This window comes from Trichoderma camerunense (assembly GCF_050948025.1).
Source record: "Trichoderma camerunense strain CBS 138272 chromosome Unknown V8C40scaffold_12, whole genome shotgun sequence".
Lineage (NCBI taxonomy): Eukaryota > Fungi > Ascomycota > Sordariomycetes > Hypocreales > Hypocreaceae > Trichoderma > Trichoderma camerunense.
Window position 1 is genome coordinate 820,595 of NW_028145358.1, and position 18,433 is coordinate 839,027.

An 18,433-nucleotide genomic window follows, 5' to 3' on the forward strand; every position below is an offset into this window, starting at 1 on the left:
TTACTCTCTGGTATTATAGTATTATTTGGCGATGAAATGCTTCGAATCATTAAGAGAAGATATTTCAGACACCCGAACAGAAACTCTTACTCATGCCTTTGACCTTCGCAAAATCTCATCCACAATACCGAGATAATCCTGAGATCGGTACGGGACAAAGGTGTCTTTGATTCCTAAACCACCCTTTCGTTTCGGCTTTAGTCCCATATCTTTCATTAATAAGTCAATGAAATGCTGAATCCCGCTACCAGCACTTGGTTCTTGGGATAGATTCTTCCGAAAGCTGAATGCATTGACTTTTGCAATTTCATAGTCTATGTCTTCCTTGTTCTTCGAGATGCCCAGGTCAACGAGGTTCTCAAGCCAGCAGATTGCCCATAAAGCAGAGACTTCGCTGAGAATGTGAGTTTGAATACTGATCAAATATCCTAGAAAGATGAGGGAGTGGTCATCTGCTGCGGCTAATGGCGAAGGGAGCATATATCGATATAGACGGTATGGCGTTAGGGCATCTGCTGTCTTGCGTCCAGGAGAATATTTAAGAATTGGTAAAAGCGATAATACATCAGCATCAGCTTTCATGTGGAGCTTTTGCCAGTATTGTGTTGAAATGTCGTCTTCAAGCACCGCAGGCTTAGGTAAACCCAAAGAAAGTCCGAGTGCAGGATCGAATAGGGCATCCTCACTTGTCCATCCCGTACCAAACACCAGAGCCTGGCAGCTGATGGTTTTGCCATTAGAGAGATGAAGAATTTGGTCCTGAGCAGATGTAATACGCGTTCGATGAACCGTGAGGAGGCCATCTGGCTTACTCAACTCTGAGATGAACTTGGGACAGCTGTGCAAAGCTGCGCCACCAGCCGCCGAAAACAAAGCACTGCGGTATGTTGTGTTAACATTATGTTCAGTATCGTGGTATCAACAAATCTCTCAAAGGACTTACCTATCGCTCTCAGGCAACAACTTTTGCCTGTTTTCGTCCGTCATGTCTGCATAGAGTCCGCCCGTTTTCGTCTTCTTCGTCGCAAAAGACCAAAATTTACCAATGAGCCACGTCCCAAGCTTATTCGTGCCGCTGTAGAAGAATCTTCCAAAGAAAGTGTCGATACTGAAGATGCTGACAGAAAACACATCCTTCCATCTTCCAACAAACTGGCCAACGTGATAGCCCCATTTCAGTCGAGTGCTGAACATCATGTTGGGCCCGCTGCCTTTGTCGCTGATGATCCAGTGCACTTTCTTGCCAGCTTCGATGCAGAGATTGACGGCATCAATAGCTGACTTTCCGCCTCCGTAGATTGCAACACTGTCAACGTCTGCCCCAAGAAGGGCCTCGTACTGCTGCCCGATGTTTTTGGTGTGTATAGCCAGGCCTTTGAACTCAGCCATCGCCACGTCGGGAAACTTAGGATTCGAAAAGTTCCCCGTGGCAACAATTAGTTTATCGCAGTCAAAAGTCTGCGAAGTTTGCTTTCCATCATCACCGGTGTTTTGAGCGTCGACGATCCATCCCTTCTCTAGTGCTCCTCGGCGAACATTCGTGACTCGGTATCCAAATTTGCATCGCTCCAGAAGATGGAATTTTCGAGCATACTCGTGCAGATACTCATGAACTTTTATGCCAGGCAGTTCATCCCAATCCTTGAGCCCAACCACGCCGGGCATTGGCAGCTCGCTAAAGTCGAATAGTCCCACGGGGCCATCCGCTATGAAGCCCGGATAGCATCTTGCCTTGGACCACACACCACCTACTGTAGATTCTGAATCTAGAATCGTTAGAGATATAGCAGGGTTTGCCTGTAGATACCTATATTTCGTTAGCAAGAGTGGAATAGATTCCTCGTGTTTCTTCTCAGAGTAGGTATGGAAGTCCTATACGTTTTTGCAGCAGCCAGGCCAGCCCACCCTATCTCTAAGTTAGCAATGTTCTTTTCTTTTTTGGATTCAAATGGATGCAACTACCTGCGCCAATGATAATCACTTTTGTCTGTTGCTTGATTTGTTGAGCCATTGCTGACTTGACAACAGCTTGGTCCGAGTGATCGGAATCTGATCTGCCAAGCGATTATAAATCTAGAAATCTCAGGACTCAAAACATTCGCAACATTAGAGAAATACAGAGACAAGAGAAAGTCAAGCTGAAAGTGTCGCAGATAGACTTGGTAGCCCCTAAAGTGAGTCTACGGATTATTACCATACTGTAAGATACACGTAAGCACCACTCAAGAGAACCCCCTGTTATATGTTTTAGTCTACAAATTCTAATTTGAATCGGTCTTAAATCTCACCTAGCCGCGTAGCCCATATATGTCGAATATGCGGCGCCACTATAAGTTACATGCGGATATCTCAAGTCATTAAGGCGAGTATACTTCGTATACTTCGTGCGATAGTGACTTTTTCCCTTAAAGGACAAGAAGACTTTGAATCACTCTGATAAATTTATACTTATCAAATGAATTAAATAGCTCCTTAATTGATCCTTATCCTCCATCACTTACGAATACTCTGGGCTCAGAGACAGGCTACAGAAGCCGCTTGCCAAATTTGTTGACAGGAACGCTAATGCAATTTAGTAGCAAGGCACTTAGAGAACATTTATTATCATTTCGTAGGGAAAAGATATTAATTCCGTCTTTAAAAGCAAATTAATTAATACATGCAGCTAGGCATATAGTCACATCAATGTATTTGCTGCATCACCATCTAGGTAGCTACCTGTAGTCCATCGTGACAAAATGTTACCATTTCTCGCCAACCATCTACCCATTAGATGCTCCTTAGATATAGAGAATATCATACCCATCTTTTAGACGGAAATCTTCAGGAATCGGCCCAGCTTTGTCAACCAATACCCAATAGCCTGATTGAGGTTGAAAGGTATCATGCTGGTTTCCATCCTCTGTCGTAGACGATTTTGCTCCCACAAACCCAGCTATCGCAGTGGTCTCGTAGCATGTGAAACTTCTATAGTCTAAAAACATTATCGGAACTTCGGCCAGCGCGGTTGGAACATCTGCAGCACGTATTATGGGAAAAGCAGTATCGTCAATGGTGAATCGCTTCTTATCCGCTGCCGGACCTTCAACATCGCGAAGCTGGTAGGTCTTTTTACCCTCGGCACCCCAATAGCAAAAGGCGGTGATCCATCCGGAAAGGGACTTTACTGTACCGGATCCATCTTTTCCGTCGTGATGGACCGCCCTCATCCAGAAATCTTTGGTTGTCTGTGAGTCCGGCTTGTCAAATGTTTCGACCATTTTCTCCGCCACTTTGGTAAGAAGGCTACCCCAGACTGAAAGTTCCTCGCCATAGGTAGCGATTTTTGCGACTTTCTCGACAAGTTTGACCCAATCTGCTCTCTCTCCAAGGAGTGTAACACTTGGAAATCCACACCCGCCTCTTGCAATATATTCAGAATATTCCTTCACAGTCGCCATCATAACGACTGCAGCGGTGATAACATCCTCACTGTTTGTAGTTCAAAAGTTTGGCAACATCCACGACTTGAAGTTGGGGTCGATTACATTCCTTTCTATCAGATCGGCAAATGCTCGTGCAAGCGTGTTGAGGTCGACGCACTGAGGGCTCACCGGCCCCATATCTACAACGAGCTGCTTTTTCCCTTTATGGGTAACGAAGAATCGCCTCATTTCTTCAGCATGACCATTTACGTAGAAGCCGAATTGAACCATGATAGCAAGCCATACATCGTCAGGGCGCAGCGTGAGATGGAGGTCTTGCTGGAAAGCACGAATAATTCCATCAACGAATCCATTTCTGTAGGGTATCAAAGACACGTTGTTCTTATCCATGTCCTCAAAAGACTGGTAGAGTACTTGGCGCGATTCTGGTCCAATCTTCTTGTTTGTTTACGCAAATCTTACGTCCAAGACCTCAACCGTCCAAGCCTTAGACGCACGGCGCAGTAGCTGGGCGGAAGATGTAACAGGCTCGTCTTTGTTGACGCCAACAACACCTGGATTTGGCCTGGTCACGACGTGTGAGCCATTACTGCTCTCAGAGCCTGTAGAAGCTGACATGATCTCTGTGGAAGGTAGAAGATGAGGTAAAGTATGATGATGGCTTTGCTGACGTGGAAATTGATGGGTAAGGATGACTTGTATGTAAAGGTTCAATAGCTCGAGGAGACATGGATCGCATGAGGAGTATTTATAATTTTGGCAGAGTGGGATCATGGGATATACACGTGCATGTAGGCAGATGTCAAGTATACCAAATCTGTTTGGTGACTATAGCACGTACTTTCAGAACAAGCTGTTCCAGACACAGTGAATTCACCAATACTAATTATGCGTGTAGCAAACGCGAGATAAGGTGTATGTACATGTAACCCGCCGTTAACTCCGCCCATTCATATCCCTTTATAAATGTAGATATTTGTGCCTCGAGATCATGGCAGCAAGTGAATGACGTGGCTCCGGTATCTTGCGGCAATTCACACCTTATGTACTACAACTTGAGTCTTCTGTATCGCCACTTCCCTTCCCTAGATACATGTATCCAAGGCTGCTATCCGCGTCCCTTCTACCCACCGTGCACCGTGACTGTCTCAATGCGGTGGTTGAGGCAGTGAATATAGTTGAATTGACTCTGATGCAGCTAATTTCTTAATATAGGTGAACTTCAATCTTTAGCAGCGAAGATATTCTTTTTTACGGTGAAGAGAAACAAGCGAATCCGTAGAGTTAACGTCACCGTCTGTACAAAGCCGGGAAGAAGTTGTCTGGTGTCACAATGTTCAACACATGTATCATTCACTTCATTTGTCAATTTCTACCCATTCACGGAAATATACGTATATTCCGACTTAGTGATAAAGCTGCCGCTTGAGTTGGAAGGACAAACCTGCACGTACGGAGGCTTCAATTCTCATAATGTAGAAACAAGAAGAGCAGGAATGGCTGAGAAGTAACAGTGAGGTTTGTGATCAACTCAAGCAAAACGAGTGATCAAATACTTAACTTTAAATAGCCATATACAGGTATTACACTTCATATACTAGGCCAAGCGTCGGGTCGATGCTTCCGTTGCAGAGCGAGTCCCAACCCTTGCTATAATCCTCCATTCCTTTACCCCATTGCAGCGTTAACCCATCGATGCCTCCATTCTCTTTGAGTCGCGTCCATTCTTGTGAGAGACCATCAAAATACCCTACTTTTCCATCACTCTTCATGCCAGCATCTCGCAAGCCAGAAGCATTGCACACAACGACACCGCTGCCGGGCACTTCTGTCAGGGCGTTTAGCTTGGAGCCTTCTCCCTGGGGATCGCCACCAACGATAAGAGTAATAACACTTTTTGCGGCACGCGTAAGAATGGCATGCAGATCCTCATCAACTGTGCCCCTCCCACCAAAATTGGCGAGCAGCACCTTGGTGTTGGCATCGATGCCTATCCGGGTCGCAATGCTGTCATCCGTACTCGAAACATCTGTGTACAGTAGCAAGTCGTCATATAGACCAGTTGCCTTGGTAAAGCTGAGTGATTTGGTTGATCCAACCGCCACGACCTTGCGAGGCTGGTGTTCAGCGGGCCTCGATTGGCGCAGTAGATATGCAAACGAGAGTGCCGTCTTTCCAGATGCCCCAAGAAGCACCACCACAGCGTTTGCGAGATCAGCATCGCTTGAACTCCAAGGTAGCGGGACACCAAGCGGGTGGGAGAGTTTGGCCGAGTCCCAAGCAAATGCATACCGGTTTAGCATGTAGCTCGTCTCAAAGAAGACACGAAGGGCAGAGTCTAAACCTCGGGATGATTTGTCTGCCTCTAAATCCAGCTCTGGGGGATATGGTATATATCTGTTGTATATCTGCATTTGACTAGCCCTTCGCTCGCTCGTCTCCAAGACGTGGCCAGTCTCATCTTCAACGGTTACCTGGAGTGTCTCGGGATAACTTCCGATAGGAAGGTAACCATACAGCTTGGTGCCAACGGGCACTCCATCATTTTTGCTCTCAATCACTTCGCCGTAGCCCCATGCAGAGACGCGACCGTACTTGGAGTCATCATCGTATGGCGCAGGCAGTGATGGAATTGCAGCCCAAACATTCCACCAGCCGCGGAGATGTCCAAGTTTTGCATATGTAAAATTGTTCGTCGTATTGGAGATAATCCTGCTACGGATACGGATCTCACGGGCCGCTAGATCGGGCAGAGGGTCCGCATTGTGGAGAGTGACCAAATATTGCTTTGTATAGTCCGATTTGTCCAAGATTTGAACCTGGGGAGCTGGTGAAGCCATATTGAATAGCAAAGTGAGTCGATTTTGGTCTGCTGTGAAGAGGCACGAATGAGCACGGAGTAGTGGGAGAGAAGTTGAATCCAACAAAAGTCCAAGCAGAGCAAAGCTTTGTTCACGGATGAGCGCATTAACTCCGTTCCTCGGTATTCACTACATATCGGGTCGTAGCGGATCCTCTGTAGGATCAGAGGGTAGCTTGAAGTAAGCATGAGTTCAACGGTAGCAACAAATATGACAGGGATTCGTAGTTGGCTAACTTGTCGCACATGTCTAGATTTTAGTTTATTCCAACAAAGGCACGCCTCTATGTAAGATCAATGGTCTTACATCGTCCTAGTCTTATGCATCTAGCTCCTTGGTTCTATACTTTCGCTCTGTGAAGCCCTTGGAGTTTTATGCGGTTTCACCCGACGCTCTCTCGAACTGTATCGTTGTAATAAGGCACACCCTAGCAAACGTTAATAGTTCTGATTAAGGAATAATTTATTGTTTTCATGCCTAACCTTTATTTCCTGCTGCGGTCTTGACAACACCCTCTGTGATATTTGTTTAGACTTGTGTCTATTGTGTTATCTAAGTATCATTATTTACATCAATTATGCGTCGAGGCAGTAGTAGATGCTGAAGCAAGCGTAAGCATCTGATGCTCGCCAAAGCTGCCTGTTGTCGTCTCTGAAGCAAGCAAACGACCTCTGCTGGTTGTTTCCACTTCCCGCATACTGGCCAAAGCTGAAGCTTCCACCATTGATGTGAGTTGTAAAGGTTTCTCCAGTTGCGAAGCTGGCAGTATAAGAGTTTCCCTCCCAGGTCACCACGCGCTCAGGGTTGGTGGCAAAGGCAATATTCTGTGAAAGTGGCTCGGTGTTGGACTGAGAGTCATCTGGGTAGTAGACGATGACACTGGTTTCAGGCGAGCCGACATTGGGGCCACAGTTGGCAAGATGCACTCCCCTACAAAGAATTAGCAATACTGCCCGCATAATACTTGAAGATTTGAGATTGGGTAAAACATACTCGCCAGCTAAAGCGCTGGAAGTGAAAAGGGCAACAGCCGCGAGCAGAACAGCGGTAGGTTGGAACATGGCGAAGGCTGTAAAGAGTAATAAGATAGAAGTGCTACTTATTGGAGTGTTTAGTCTTACTCTGCAAAATAATAATCAGGAAATGGTGCTTGGATTGTCTTTATATATCTAGAATTTGTATAGTATATACTACGTCTACCTATATTTAGAGTCCTTCTAGATGAGGCTCATGATAGGTTGGTATACAGATGGAATCATGCGTCGCCCAACCCCACCAGTTAGCGGTGTGCGGGCGCCTGTAGTAAGTATTTCCAGGTGTAAGCTATTTGACTTCTATGCGCCACAACAATTGAGCTTTGTAAAAGAGAGTAAGCCTATATACAGCTGATGGGTCCATAAGGCGGAAAAATAAAATAGTTGTACAGGCAAATCCACCAATTACGCATGAGTACGGATACATATTGATATAGCATTTGCGCGAAAATCTCACGTTTGGAAAGCTAGAAAGAGATTGGGGATAGGATAAATAAGAGCAACAGCGACAGGTGATAGAGGAGCCAAAGTTGAATGCGTCTACAGAGTCCAGCTCCAGAGTTTCACATCTATAACGTAACTCTGGGTCCCAAGAAACTGGATAGAAGAGACGACGAAAGAGGAAGCTCGACTTGAGCAAATCGCACGTATGAGTATTGAAAGCATGTGAAATAAATGTGTAAGGATCATTGTCAAGCTGTGGTGGGTTTCGCGCAAATGCAGATGTTATTCCGGATGTGGTAAGAAACACGAAGCATTAGGTTGGCAAGCAAATCCACCAATTGCATGTAATCGTATCACTACTACAGCTCTTGCTGACGATAAATAGTGGGCGGAAAGAAGCGGAAAGAAAGGAATTCCACATCCATGCATCCAAACTAGACATTCACGATAGCTCGGTTGACCGTTTGGAAAGCACTTGTTAGATTTGCAAGCTACGAAAATTCTGAAAATTGCTTCTAGTACACCGTATTCTTGATGCTGTCTACATGCATACCTGTAGCCAGGATGAGGAATTCTTGGCAGCTAGTCCGCAATTCTGTTCCTCTGGCGGCTGCCTTTATGTTTTATACTAAGTGTAGGTGTATGCATACTTGTAGCTTCAATATGGATATGTCGGCAACTAGTCCGCAAGCAATTCTCCTCTTTGGCGGCTGCGCGCTTATGCTTCATATCATATGCGGGCGTTCATGACTTTTTCGCATCCACTCTATCCACGGCGGGAATTTATACTCAAGGATTAATAAATAAGGCTTTCTATAGACTCGAATTTATAATTGTGCTATATCGGAGTTAGATCTTTGTAAACCGGCCTTTGTAAAGGCACAATCATTTAGTCTTTCGATCTATATTTATACTCGGGAAGCTTCCCAGGATGCGCATGTTTTAGGCCACCCGATCGATACATTATTCCAGTACATTTCATATAACCATGAGATTGAGAATATAGGAAAAAAGATGGCAATATACATCATTTGTATATATGTCAACTCCATGTCCTCTTCTTCAAGGTAGATGGGCTTCAAACATCGTGGTTTTTAATCCGTCATATGCTCATATGGTCTTATATGGCCCCATACGTTGCACAAAAAATATCCCATACTTCGTTTGTATTGATGTATTTGCTGAATGCCATGCCCAGTCTGTTAGAAACTTTCATGGCTGGTATAGCTCTAATAACTTGATGAATTCATTTGGCGCCGAGAGATATTCTTCTACAGTTTGGCCTTTGTATGTATCTTATGATACAATTGAGCTGCCTTGAAATAACTTCAGAGTACAATCCAGTTTCTGGTCAGGTTGCAGCGATATAAAAATAAAGGTGCAGCTTGCAGATATATAAACTTGTAACTCTTTCCCTTTGATTACATGTAGGTTGCATCATTCCTAAATATTATAAGCGGTTTACACGAGCTGGGCTGCCTAGCTCCCCACATGAGGATCTGAACAAGCGGTCCCTCTTTCAGATTTCCCGTGGCACTAAGTAGCCGATAGGAGTTCATTTTTGGCGACTTGGATACATGAGCCTCTATCACGTAAAATGCCGTGTTGAGCGTTGATCGCTATTTGGATCTTGCCATTCAATTTACTCTGATCTGGCCGCACATATACTTCGATGGGCGTGTGTCATCGGCATCAAATGGCAATGGAGCTGTTAACTGCATGTATGCACTTATATAATACTGCAGGTATCTAGGCTCGACCTGGCAGCGATCTTATTCCTCCATCAATCCCGCCACTTGTGTGTTAGCACGTAACTGAACTCAGCTCAACTATTTGTTGTCAAGTCGTCCACATAGCCATGGGGTCTGGCTCATCAAGAGAAGCTCCAGCTCCAGCTCCCAAATACCCCAAGCAACAGTATCATGATGATGGCCTATTCTCACCGGCCGCCATGGCCAGAAGAGCCGACAAGATACGCCAAATGTTTCCAATCGCCACCCCGGCTGACGATGCTAGTTCCCGTCGATTACACCGCCTTCATATCGTCAGGTGCATTTGCACACTCTCTCCACTCGACGAAGATGAAAGAGGCGCTGATGGCGAGCTACAGATTCTCCTGCATTGTTTCCCGCGCTACCTCCCGAACTAATAGAGAATATTGTGAGCCGTCTAGACAATCGCTCCATCAAAAGCCTGCGTTTGACCTGTAGACGCTTTGGCACCATCGCCCTGCGCATCAATCGAGTCTTTCTCTCCGCCAATCTGCTGAATGTTCAAGTCTTCCGCTCTATTGCCGATCATGACTTCTATCGCCAGGGCATTACCGAGATCATTTACGACGATGCACTCTTTTATCGCTCATTTGACGACCAATGGGCCGAATCAAATGAGTGGTCTTCCTTAAGCTATCCATTTCTAGAGCTATCAATAGATAAGAATTGGTTTTACACTGAGCGGGACGACCACATATCCGAGTTGAAAAATCGCCAACTCACTAATAGACCAGGCCGTCCTGAGAATGTGAGACGAGCACTGCAGGCACGTGCCGAATTATCCTTCTCAGAGTCATGGGCATATTACCAAGATCTTCTGAGTCAACAGGATGAAGTATTTGCTAGTGGAGCTGATGCTGAGGCTCTTCGATATGGTCTACGACGGTTCCCTGCGCTGCAGAGAGTCACTGTTACACCCGCTGCTCATGGGTGGTTATTCACCCCTCTCTATGAGACTCCAATGATCCGAGCCTTTCCCTACGGGTTTAACTATCCAATTCCTCGCGGCTGGCCAACTCGACGGGCCGGTGAAGCTACTCAATTTGACAAGCCATGGGAGGATTCAAAGACGAAATGGCGTGGCTACTGTCTAGTCACCGAAATTTTGGCTCAAGAGCGGCAGCACCACCGTGTCTCTGAACTTTTCATCGACGCCCATTATCTTCATACCGGCGTTAACTGCGGCCTCTTTCAGCAGCGGTGCCAGGAATACCTGAATTTTCTATCTATTCTTCAGCAGCCTAACTTCAAGAAGTTGCAATTATCCCTTAATGTGGACGGACAAGAACGCTTTTGGCTAGCTTTTCGCAGCGGCCTATTACGCAACGCCCTAGCAGAAGCTTCACACCTTGAGTATTTCAGCATGGAGACAAACTGGGGTGCAGATTATTACAGAGCAGAGACTCTGCCACCGGCTCTGGGATCGTTTCTCCCTCTTGATCGTTGGACTGGGCTGCGGTACTTTCGGTTGTGGAATTTCCCAGTGGTGTGCGCTGATCTAATATGGGCGCTATCACAGCTTACTGGGCTGCAGTCTCTTGAGTTGGGGTTTTTGTCTTTATATCCTGCCTCTAATTTTGAGTTGCTCAATGAGATGCGCGACTCGCTGCGTTGGCATGAGTGGCTTACGCCACCAGCAGTCGACTATGCTGTACCTATCCCGGGTGAGCATACTCAAGGGCGCGCGATTTGGCTTCGTGAAGCCGTTGAAAAGTTCTTATATTATGATGGTACAAATCCCTTCGATTCTGCGACTGGTAAGGTCGCCCGTGGAGTGGGCATAATTAGAGATGCATATGATTCAGCATATGAGAGGCCATATGATTAGAGACTGTTGCATAGACCTGGAGTATTATCAAAAAAATTTGTCTCCTTATTAATTTCTCTTAACATTAATAACCCTAGGTACTCTATATCGAGTCATCAAAATGCAGAAATCCACATCTAGGCAATACGAGTAGTTTAGAGGAGCTCAACTGCCATCTTAGCTACCGTTGCGTAGTGTGGTTGTTTAGAGACCGACCGACCTACACAACAAAGCTTATGAACTAATAGCTGGGAGCGTCGACTATTGGTTAATATGTTTCAGTGCGATAGAGGGAATAGATGGGAAAATTCCCTTCTGAAGGAGAAAGCTTGGTATTTCCATATCATCAAAAGGATTAAACACTGCTTGTTTAATTTACTCCACGCTTGGCAATGACGCACAGAGCTTTTGATAGGTCCGAGTGCTGGTTTACCATTCCTCGTCAGAGCCGTACAAAGAGAAATAAAAAGCAAATTAACAACAAATTCATCTTTTCACTTTCCTTTCACTGAGCCACAGCGAACACGTCAAATTCTGCTTGGCAGCTGCGCCATCTGACTTGAATCCAAGCCACCAGAAAGCCAAAGTCATACATGACTAATTCCGGTCTTCTGGACTTCGCGTCTTCGACCCTTATTTTTCTTTCCGTCGCTTATCTCCGCTTCCGCCCAATTGTTTAAATAAAAGAAAAAAGAAAAAAAGAAAAGGAAAAAGAAAAAAGACAAAGGAAAAGTAAGCATCTCACCCAATCAAATCGAGCTCCGGAGTCCGGATCGGGAACCCCGCCTACCCAATATCGCCAAGCGCCCAACCAAGCCGCCACTAGCCTCTCCTGGGATGCATTAGCGAGACCCTCGACCCATCGTCTCCGTCATACGACGTCATCGATGCCAAATCCACGGCCACAGGGTCGCGTGTGCCAACTTGCTTTCTTTCGCTGTTGTTTAGTAAGATGAACGAATGAATGATAACATGATTTGCACGCTCTAGCAAAGAATTATGGGAACAGGGCGTTCGATGACTTACGTATGTACTCCCCCGTAGAAAAAATGCTTGCGGCGATCAGGATATGCGTAGAAGAGTGACGGGCAGAAGCAGTGGTCCGCTTTCCGTGTACTTCTAGCTCGCTCTTCCGATCTTTCCCTGCCCTGCCCAGTACTTTTATACATCATGGCCCATGGATTCCGGAGCTTTTTATGCTTCTTTTCTTCTTCTCCTCATTTCATGATCCCATTGCTTTGACGATACCCATTCGAATCTCGTGCACCCAGTAGTCGACACTCCATTAATACTCATCCTCACCACTGCCATATCATTTAGTAGCTCCAACCTACACACTTTATAAAGTTGAGAACGAAGAGCCAGCCAGCCACCAATCCCGCCATCCGCCATGGCTGCCAAAGGCTTCGTATCCTACTGGGTAAACTCCACCAACATAAAGCCCTCGCAATAATTACCATTCCTAACCAACATCTTTAGATCCTTCCAGTCTTCTCCGCCCTCGTCTGGCTTGGTATGCTCCTAGGCCTCCTCCTCTACTGGGTCGTCGATACCAATAGCGAACACTACTCGTACATGGACTCCGACGACAATATAGCCTTCATTTCCGACATTGGCGCCAGCAAGCTCAAGCCGCTCTTCATCGCGGGATCGGCCGTCACAACCGTCTTCCTCAACCTGTCGTTTGCTGCTGAGCGCCTGCTTCGTCACAATGGGCGACTGGTTCCCAACACGACTATGAAGGAGAAAGTTCTCTCCATAATCAGCATTATTTTTGCCATTGTTGGCATGTGTGGCTTGATCCTCTTGTCCATTTTCGACACGCACCACCATCACAAATTACACGACATCTTCCTCTTCCTCTTCATTGCCGGATACATCATTTCCGCCATCTTCATCTGCTGGGAATACCAACAGCTAGGCCTATGTAAGTACAACCATGCAAAAAAGAAGCTCAAATGCTCTTTAGAACAATCTCTAATTCCTCTCACGCAGACAACCGTCAGCACCGCATCCTCCGTATCTCCTTCTGGGTGAAACTCACCTTCGTCATCGTCGAGTTCATCCTGGCCATCATCTTCGTCTCTACCAACTGGAGCGACAATCAAAACGTCGCTGCCGTCTTCGAATGGATCATCGCCTTCATCTTTACATTCTACATCCTCTCTTTTGTCATCGATCTCTTACCCGCCGTCCACACGAAAGCTCCCGCCTCACGATTTAGCAAGGCTCTTGAGCACGAGATGGAATCAGCAGAGAGCCAAGACGGCAACAGTGGCCATATGGGCTCGTATCGCAACGACTACGGTCGAAACAACAACCGATATACCTTTCAATGAATGATGTGCGAGAACAGCGGTTTCTGGTGTTTATTGGTGTATGATCAAGCAGCGAAGTTTTTTTTTTTTTTTCCTTTTATCTTCTAATGAATGTAAGAGTATGTAAGAGGACATGGGAACGAAAAGAATCAGAGGGGCATTCAACAAGGCGTTACAAGGCTTTGCGTGAATATTCAGGTTCACGGGTTGGATATAAATTATCAGAACGAATAATGCATAGGTTTTAAACATGATTATTTTTATTAATGCAAGAAATATTCTTATTTTTACTCATAAGAAAATGAACACTGCATGACTCTACGGCAAGCATAGATTGGATCCTCTAAAACGCCCCAAGACATGACGCCTCACCACCAATAGCCCGTTGCGCACGCAACAATTACGATTAAATTAAAAGAATAAATGACGAGTAGTGGTATAAGACGTGGAAGCGACGCGGCGGTTGAAGCCCAGAAAAAAAAAATCAGCGCCGGCATGTATACCTCCAGCACATTAACAGCCCCCGCTATGTCGCAGCATTCAACTTTGGAAGAGAGCATAAGCATCTCAGTGATCCATCATTTCTTTGAACCGAGAGTCACGCATTGGGCTATTTCCTTGACGCGGCGGTTGATCCATGATAGCCCTTGGCGTTTCGAAACTCTCAAACTCACTACTCCTTCCGCTGCCAGAGCTGACTGGGCTCACACCGCGCGAGTCTCTGTTGGGAGGCTGAGGATTGCTCTCGGGAATCTCTTCGCCGCCCCTCCCAGCAAGCGTGACATCACGCATGCTAGAAGAGCGGTTCCCCAAGCTGCCGGTGCTTCCACCCGGGCCCGAATCCCTCAGCGCAGCGCCGCCGACGAAACTCTTCTTCTTTTCACCAGGCTCGCTCACAGACTTGCCTCGCGAAAATCGATTCTTGATCCAACCTTTGACTCGTGCCGTTGGTGAGGTTGCTCCTTCAGGTGACTTCTTGTGTGAGCTGTCAGCGGTATCGGCAGCGGTGCTCTGCGGAGGAGGTGTCGTAACCTCTGGAACGCCGGATCCCCGCCTGCTCTGCGTCTCTACTTCTTGTTCTTCATTCTCTTCGCGGCGAATGTCTTGGTCGTGAGTGCCGGAAGTCGCCTCGACTTTGGACTTGCGCTTCTCCTCTTTAGCCAGCTTCTTTTGTTCTGCTTTGGCGACTTTCTCCTCCTCTTTCTTTTGCTTTTCCTCCTGCTTTTCCTGCTGCTTTCTATTTTTCTCTTGCACCTTATCTTCGTCTGTTGAAACACGATCAGAATTAGCCTTGTGACATGTAAGAGAGTGGGGTGAGTTGACATATACCTCTAGCCTTCTTTTGAAGGTCCTTAAGCTCACGCTCCCGAGCCTTTTCTCTCTCAGCCTCAGCTTTGTTTGCTTCTGCTTCCATTCGAGCCGAGGCTTGGCGCTCCCGTTCTGCTTCCGCCTTTTCGTGGATGTCGTCCAGCACGGGTCGTACTCTCCTGGCGGCGATGGCATCGATCTCGTCGGCGCCCATAAATACTCCACCTCCAATGTCCACTCTATCGTCACCTTCTGTCCTTGTGTCGTGTCGAAGCTGGGCAGCTTGCTGAGCTCTAGTCTGCCAGTCGCCCAAGATTGTCGGATTGACCTTTCCGGTCTCAAAGTAGACTTTTTCGTCCATTCCCTGGAGGCTTGCTTTGACGTTCCGTCGTGCAGCGGTCAAGAGGGCCTCTCTGTCTCTCTCTCGTTTTTCTTCATCCACTTGGTCAAGTCTCGATGAGAACATGGTCATTTGTTGGCGTATCATGTCGGATCGAGCGCGGTCCTCCATGTCACTGTCACTAGCAGACCGACGACGCAGCTTGTTCACAATAGTAAAACGGCGGCGTAGAGGCTTGTCTGCACCATAGTACTCGTGATATCGTCGATTCTTCTCATGCTCATCTTGAAGCTTGGCAAGACGTTCTTGGGCTTGCCTGTATGCAGCATCTTGTAAATCGACGTAGCGATTCGTTGATGTCTCAGCTGCATCTTGACTATCTTGAGAACCTTCCTGTCGAATTTGCTGCTGACGGTACATCTTCTTTGCCATTTCGACTGCCGACTGGTGAATCCTTTCATTATTCGTCTGTTCATCTATTTCGGGCTGGACGGGCGGATGTGAGGTAAACATGTTGCGGGTCATGGTGGTGACTGGAATTGCGCCAGTATCCTCCACCACTGGTGGCCTGTTCATGGCAGCTCGGTGGGCTATGGACGCCCCATTCAAAGCACTCACGGACGCCCTTGTTGCGTCCGCATAAGGCGACTCCTGCGGGCTAGAAAATGACCGTAGCCTGGAGCGCGGCGTACCTTGCTTTGAGGGCGACATGGCTCCCTTGGCAGCCACCAGAGACTTCTCCCTTGGAGAGGCGGGTGGTGGTGATTTGGCCAGTTTGGCAGACTGGACTCGGTTCGCATGGAAAGCTTGAGTCGCGGCGGAGCTCCCGTGAGACGTTGTCAGAGTCACCGGCTCTGGGTCTGGTGGTCGGTTTGTGTTAGTATTGAAGGCCTGCGTGGCAGCAGAACTGCCCCAGGAATCGCGTGGAGTTTTCTTGACGCTTGACTGTCTGTATGCGGTGCTGGCAGAACCTACAGCCAGCACTGCTGCTTTGGTACCCGTTCCATCCATGGTGGGCTCCCACAACGGCGATATCTTGTAGTCTTTGGCAAGAACTGCAGCGGCCGACGCCGACGACACTTTATCTGGCGTCCACGTCTCTACCGGCTTGTGGCTAAACCAACCAAGAGATGCAGCCGCGCTGGCAGCTGCGCCACCCGAGCTCAGACCGGCAGACGGGAAGCTTGGAAGACTGCGAGGATCGGCGTATTTGAGCCTGCCGGCGTTCGACACTGTGATGGTAAAGTAAGCAAGGGGAGCTGGGAACAGATCCGATGACAGAATGACGGCAAATGGCAAAGAGTAGCAGTAAATCAAAGGTGCCGCTTAGCTACGGAACAGCAGCCAAACACGAGAGCAGTCTTACGATGAGTAAAAAGAAATCAGGCAGAAGTCAAAGACAAAACTCGCCAACGAGGAAAGGAAGATATTTGATGCTAAAACAAAAAGAAAAAGAATGGATCGCTTCAGCAGCAAAACGAAAGACGGGAAAACGAGGGGAAACGGAGGAGTGTTTTTTTGTTTTTTTCTTCTTTTGTTCTCTTCTTCTTCTTCACCTTCTCTTCCCCTGTTTAACATACATGGACTATTATGGGATGACGGCTCATGGTGCCGCGAAGGCGACTTTGCCACGGATGGCCGCGCTTCCCCAGCTTCTGCAGCTGTTTGCATCATCCGGGTGGGGTGACTCCAGATCAGATACGAGGACGACGAGAAAAGGCGGTTAGTGAGGCGCCGCCAGTCCAAAAAAAGGATGTTGCAGTGCTGGTCAAGTGACGCTGCACTCGCGGGCGCGATACGACGTAATGGCCAATATCAACGACGGCTGTCAGTGGAAGAAGCTGCTGAGTCTAGCTGATCGTCTTGGGGAGCTAAGCCAGCTATAGCAGCTCTGGGGGCTCGATGCTCATCACCTGTCTGCTTGCCCGTTTGGTTCCTTATGGACGTCTGGTCTGGTGTCTCGGATCAGGCAGTCCGGCAAAGCTTGGTCGTTTTCTCGTGTCGTTTCGCAAGGCAGATTGGATTGGCGGGTTGGCGGATGTAGGTATTGGGTAGGGTCTTGCAGCACACGGAGGATTGTGGAGACTGGACGCAAGGATGAGGATCGGAGGGATGGCAAAGGAATGGTGATGATGGTTGAATGAACGAATGAAAGAGTATTTCGATGCTAATGTCGAATGTCCAATGTTAAATGCCAAACGTCAACGTCAGTGTCAATGTCAATGCCAAGCGTCAGTGTTAAAATGGGCGGAATGGCATGGCTTAATAGTAAATCGCCAGATAACAAGGAATTGGAAGACAAAGTTGGAACGGCCGGCAAGTGGCAGGCACTAAAGCGAATCTGATGTGGTTCCTGCTGTCACTGCCTACATCCTACATCATAGAAGTACCGAATACACGTCGGTAAAGACAGATGGAGAGCTGCTAACCAAGTACAGTCAACTCTGCTTTGCGCGCTCCATACTCAATTGGCTCTTTCCCGCTGATCTGCAGCAGAAAGAAACCTACATGTACCTTGTTCCTCGTACTCGACTGCCTTAGGTAACCATTTCTTTGCAGCTTCATCACTTCTCCCAACCTACCTCTTTTGCTTCAGTTCAAAGGCAACTTTTTTTCGTCGCCCTTTGACATGCATGCTTCACATAAGCTTCTCGTAACGCAGACACGCCCAAAAGCCATCAAGAAACGCCTCCCCCAAGTTGTGACGTCATGATGCCCGAGCTAGGTGTTGGTGCATGACGCTATTGCAGCTCTTTTCAGGCGACCAAGGTATTTTCTATTTCTTTGGCGGCCGGCTAGTCCGCAGCTTCAGGTTGAGACAGCAGCTAATTTTCCTGTCGACAGCTGTGTCAAAAAGCATGTACTGTCAACTTGTCTAAATCAGGCTCTGTCCTCTCCTCCCCCCCTGCCAGCGGCTCATGTCGATCGCCCCCGTTGTGGAACAAGCTGGGACGGGTAGGTACCTTAGCTGGCGGACAAGGTGAAGGATACTAAATCTTGCACGTGTAATGAGCTCTCAGGATGCTACCAATGATGTGATGGATCTTATCAAGCGAGCGTCTGACGAATCTTGACCAGGAGAAGAGGCTATCTTGTGCATGCGGTGGAGGGCTTGCTCAACCTT

At 47.3% G+C, this 18,433-nt stretch overlaps 6 protein-coding genes across 6 annotated transcripts; 2 read left to right on the forward strand and 4 right to left on the reverse strand.

The window, feature by feature from the left end:
- Nucleotides 1-90: 90 nt before the first annotated feature.
- On the reverse strand, nucleotides 91-4,043 carry V8C40DRAFT_275764 (uncharacterized protein; the record flags this gene model as incomplete). The annotated part of the gene is made up of 5 exons (XM_083220761.1): nucleotides 91-877; nucleotides 944-1,731; nucleotides 2,856-3,471; nucleotides 3,505-3,863; nucleotides 3,897-4,043. 5 exons carry the CDS (start codon nucleotides 4,041-4,043, stop codon nucleotides 91-93), a joined length of 2,697 nt encoding a protein of 898 aa, XP_083071697.1.
- Nucleotides 4,044-4,808: 765 nt separating this feature from the next.
- Nucleotides 4,809-6,434, reverse strand: V8C40DRAFT_249405 (DUF2855 family protein). The gene has a single exon (XM_083216746.1). It carries the CDS (start codon nucleotides 6,263-6,265, stop codon nucleotides 5,009-5,011), a length of 1,257 nt encoding a protein of 418 aa, XP_083071698.1. The 5' UTR covers nucleotides 6,266-6,434; the 3' UTR covers nucleotides 4,809-5,008.
- Nucleotides 6,435-6,606: 172 nt separating this feature from the next.
- On the reverse strand, nucleotides 6,607-7,469 carry V8C40DRAFT_249406 (uncharacterized protein). The gene is made up of 3 exons (XM_083216747.1): nucleotides 7,280-7,469; nucleotides 6,769-7,216; nucleotides 6,607-6,713 (listed from the first exon to the last, which is right to left on the reverse strand). The coding sequence occupies exons 1-2, from the start codon at nucleotides 7,345-7,347 to the stop codon at nucleotides 6,862-6,864; spliced, it is 423 nt and encodes a 140-aa protein (XP_083071699.1). The 5' UTR covers nucleotides 7,348-7,469; the 3' UTR covers nucleotides 6,607-6,713; nucleotides 6,769-6,861.
- Nucleotides 7,470-9,356: 1,887 nt separating this feature from the next.
- V8C40DRAFT_249408 (F-box protein) lies at nucleotides 9,357-11,409 on the forward strand. Its single transcript, XM_083216748.1, has 2 exons — nucleotides 9,357-9,813; nucleotides 9,875-11,409. Exons 1-2 carry the CDS (start codon nucleotides 9,687-9,689, stop codon nucleotides 11,362-11,364), a joined length of 1,617 nt encoding a protein of 538 aa, XP_083071700.1. The 5' UTR covers nucleotides 9,357-9,686; the 3' UTR covers nucleotides 11,365-11,409.
- Nucleotides 11,410-12,516: 1,107 nt separating this feature from the next.
- On the forward strand, nucleotides 12,517-13,942 carry V8C40DRAFT_46131 (Frag1/DRAM/Sfk1 family-domain-containing protein). The gene is made up of 3 exons (XM_083223007.1): nucleotides 12,517-12,763; nucleotides 12,823-13,270; nucleotides 13,339-13,942. The coding sequence occupies exons 1-3, from the start codon at nucleotides 12,734-12,736 to the stop codon at nucleotides 13,680-13,682; spliced, it is 822 nt and encodes a 273-aa protein (XP_083071701.1). The 5' UTR covers nucleotides 12,517-12,733; the 3' UTR covers nucleotides 13,683-13,942.
- V8C40DRAFT_249411 (uncharacterized protein) lies at nucleotides 13,903-17,633 on the reverse strand. Its single transcript, XM_083216749.1, has 3 exons — nucleotides 16,890-17,633; nucleotides 14,991-16,541; nucleotides 13,903-14,926 (listed from the first exon to the last, which is right to left on the reverse strand). The coding sequence occupies exons 1-3, from the start codon at nucleotides 16,981-16,983 to the stop codon at nucleotides 14,229-14,231; spliced, it is 2,343 nt and encodes a 780-aa protein (XP_083071702.1). The 5' UTR covers nucleotides 16,984-17,633; the 3' UTR covers nucleotides 13,903-14,228.
- Nucleotides 17,634-18,433: the final 800 nt, after the last annotated feature.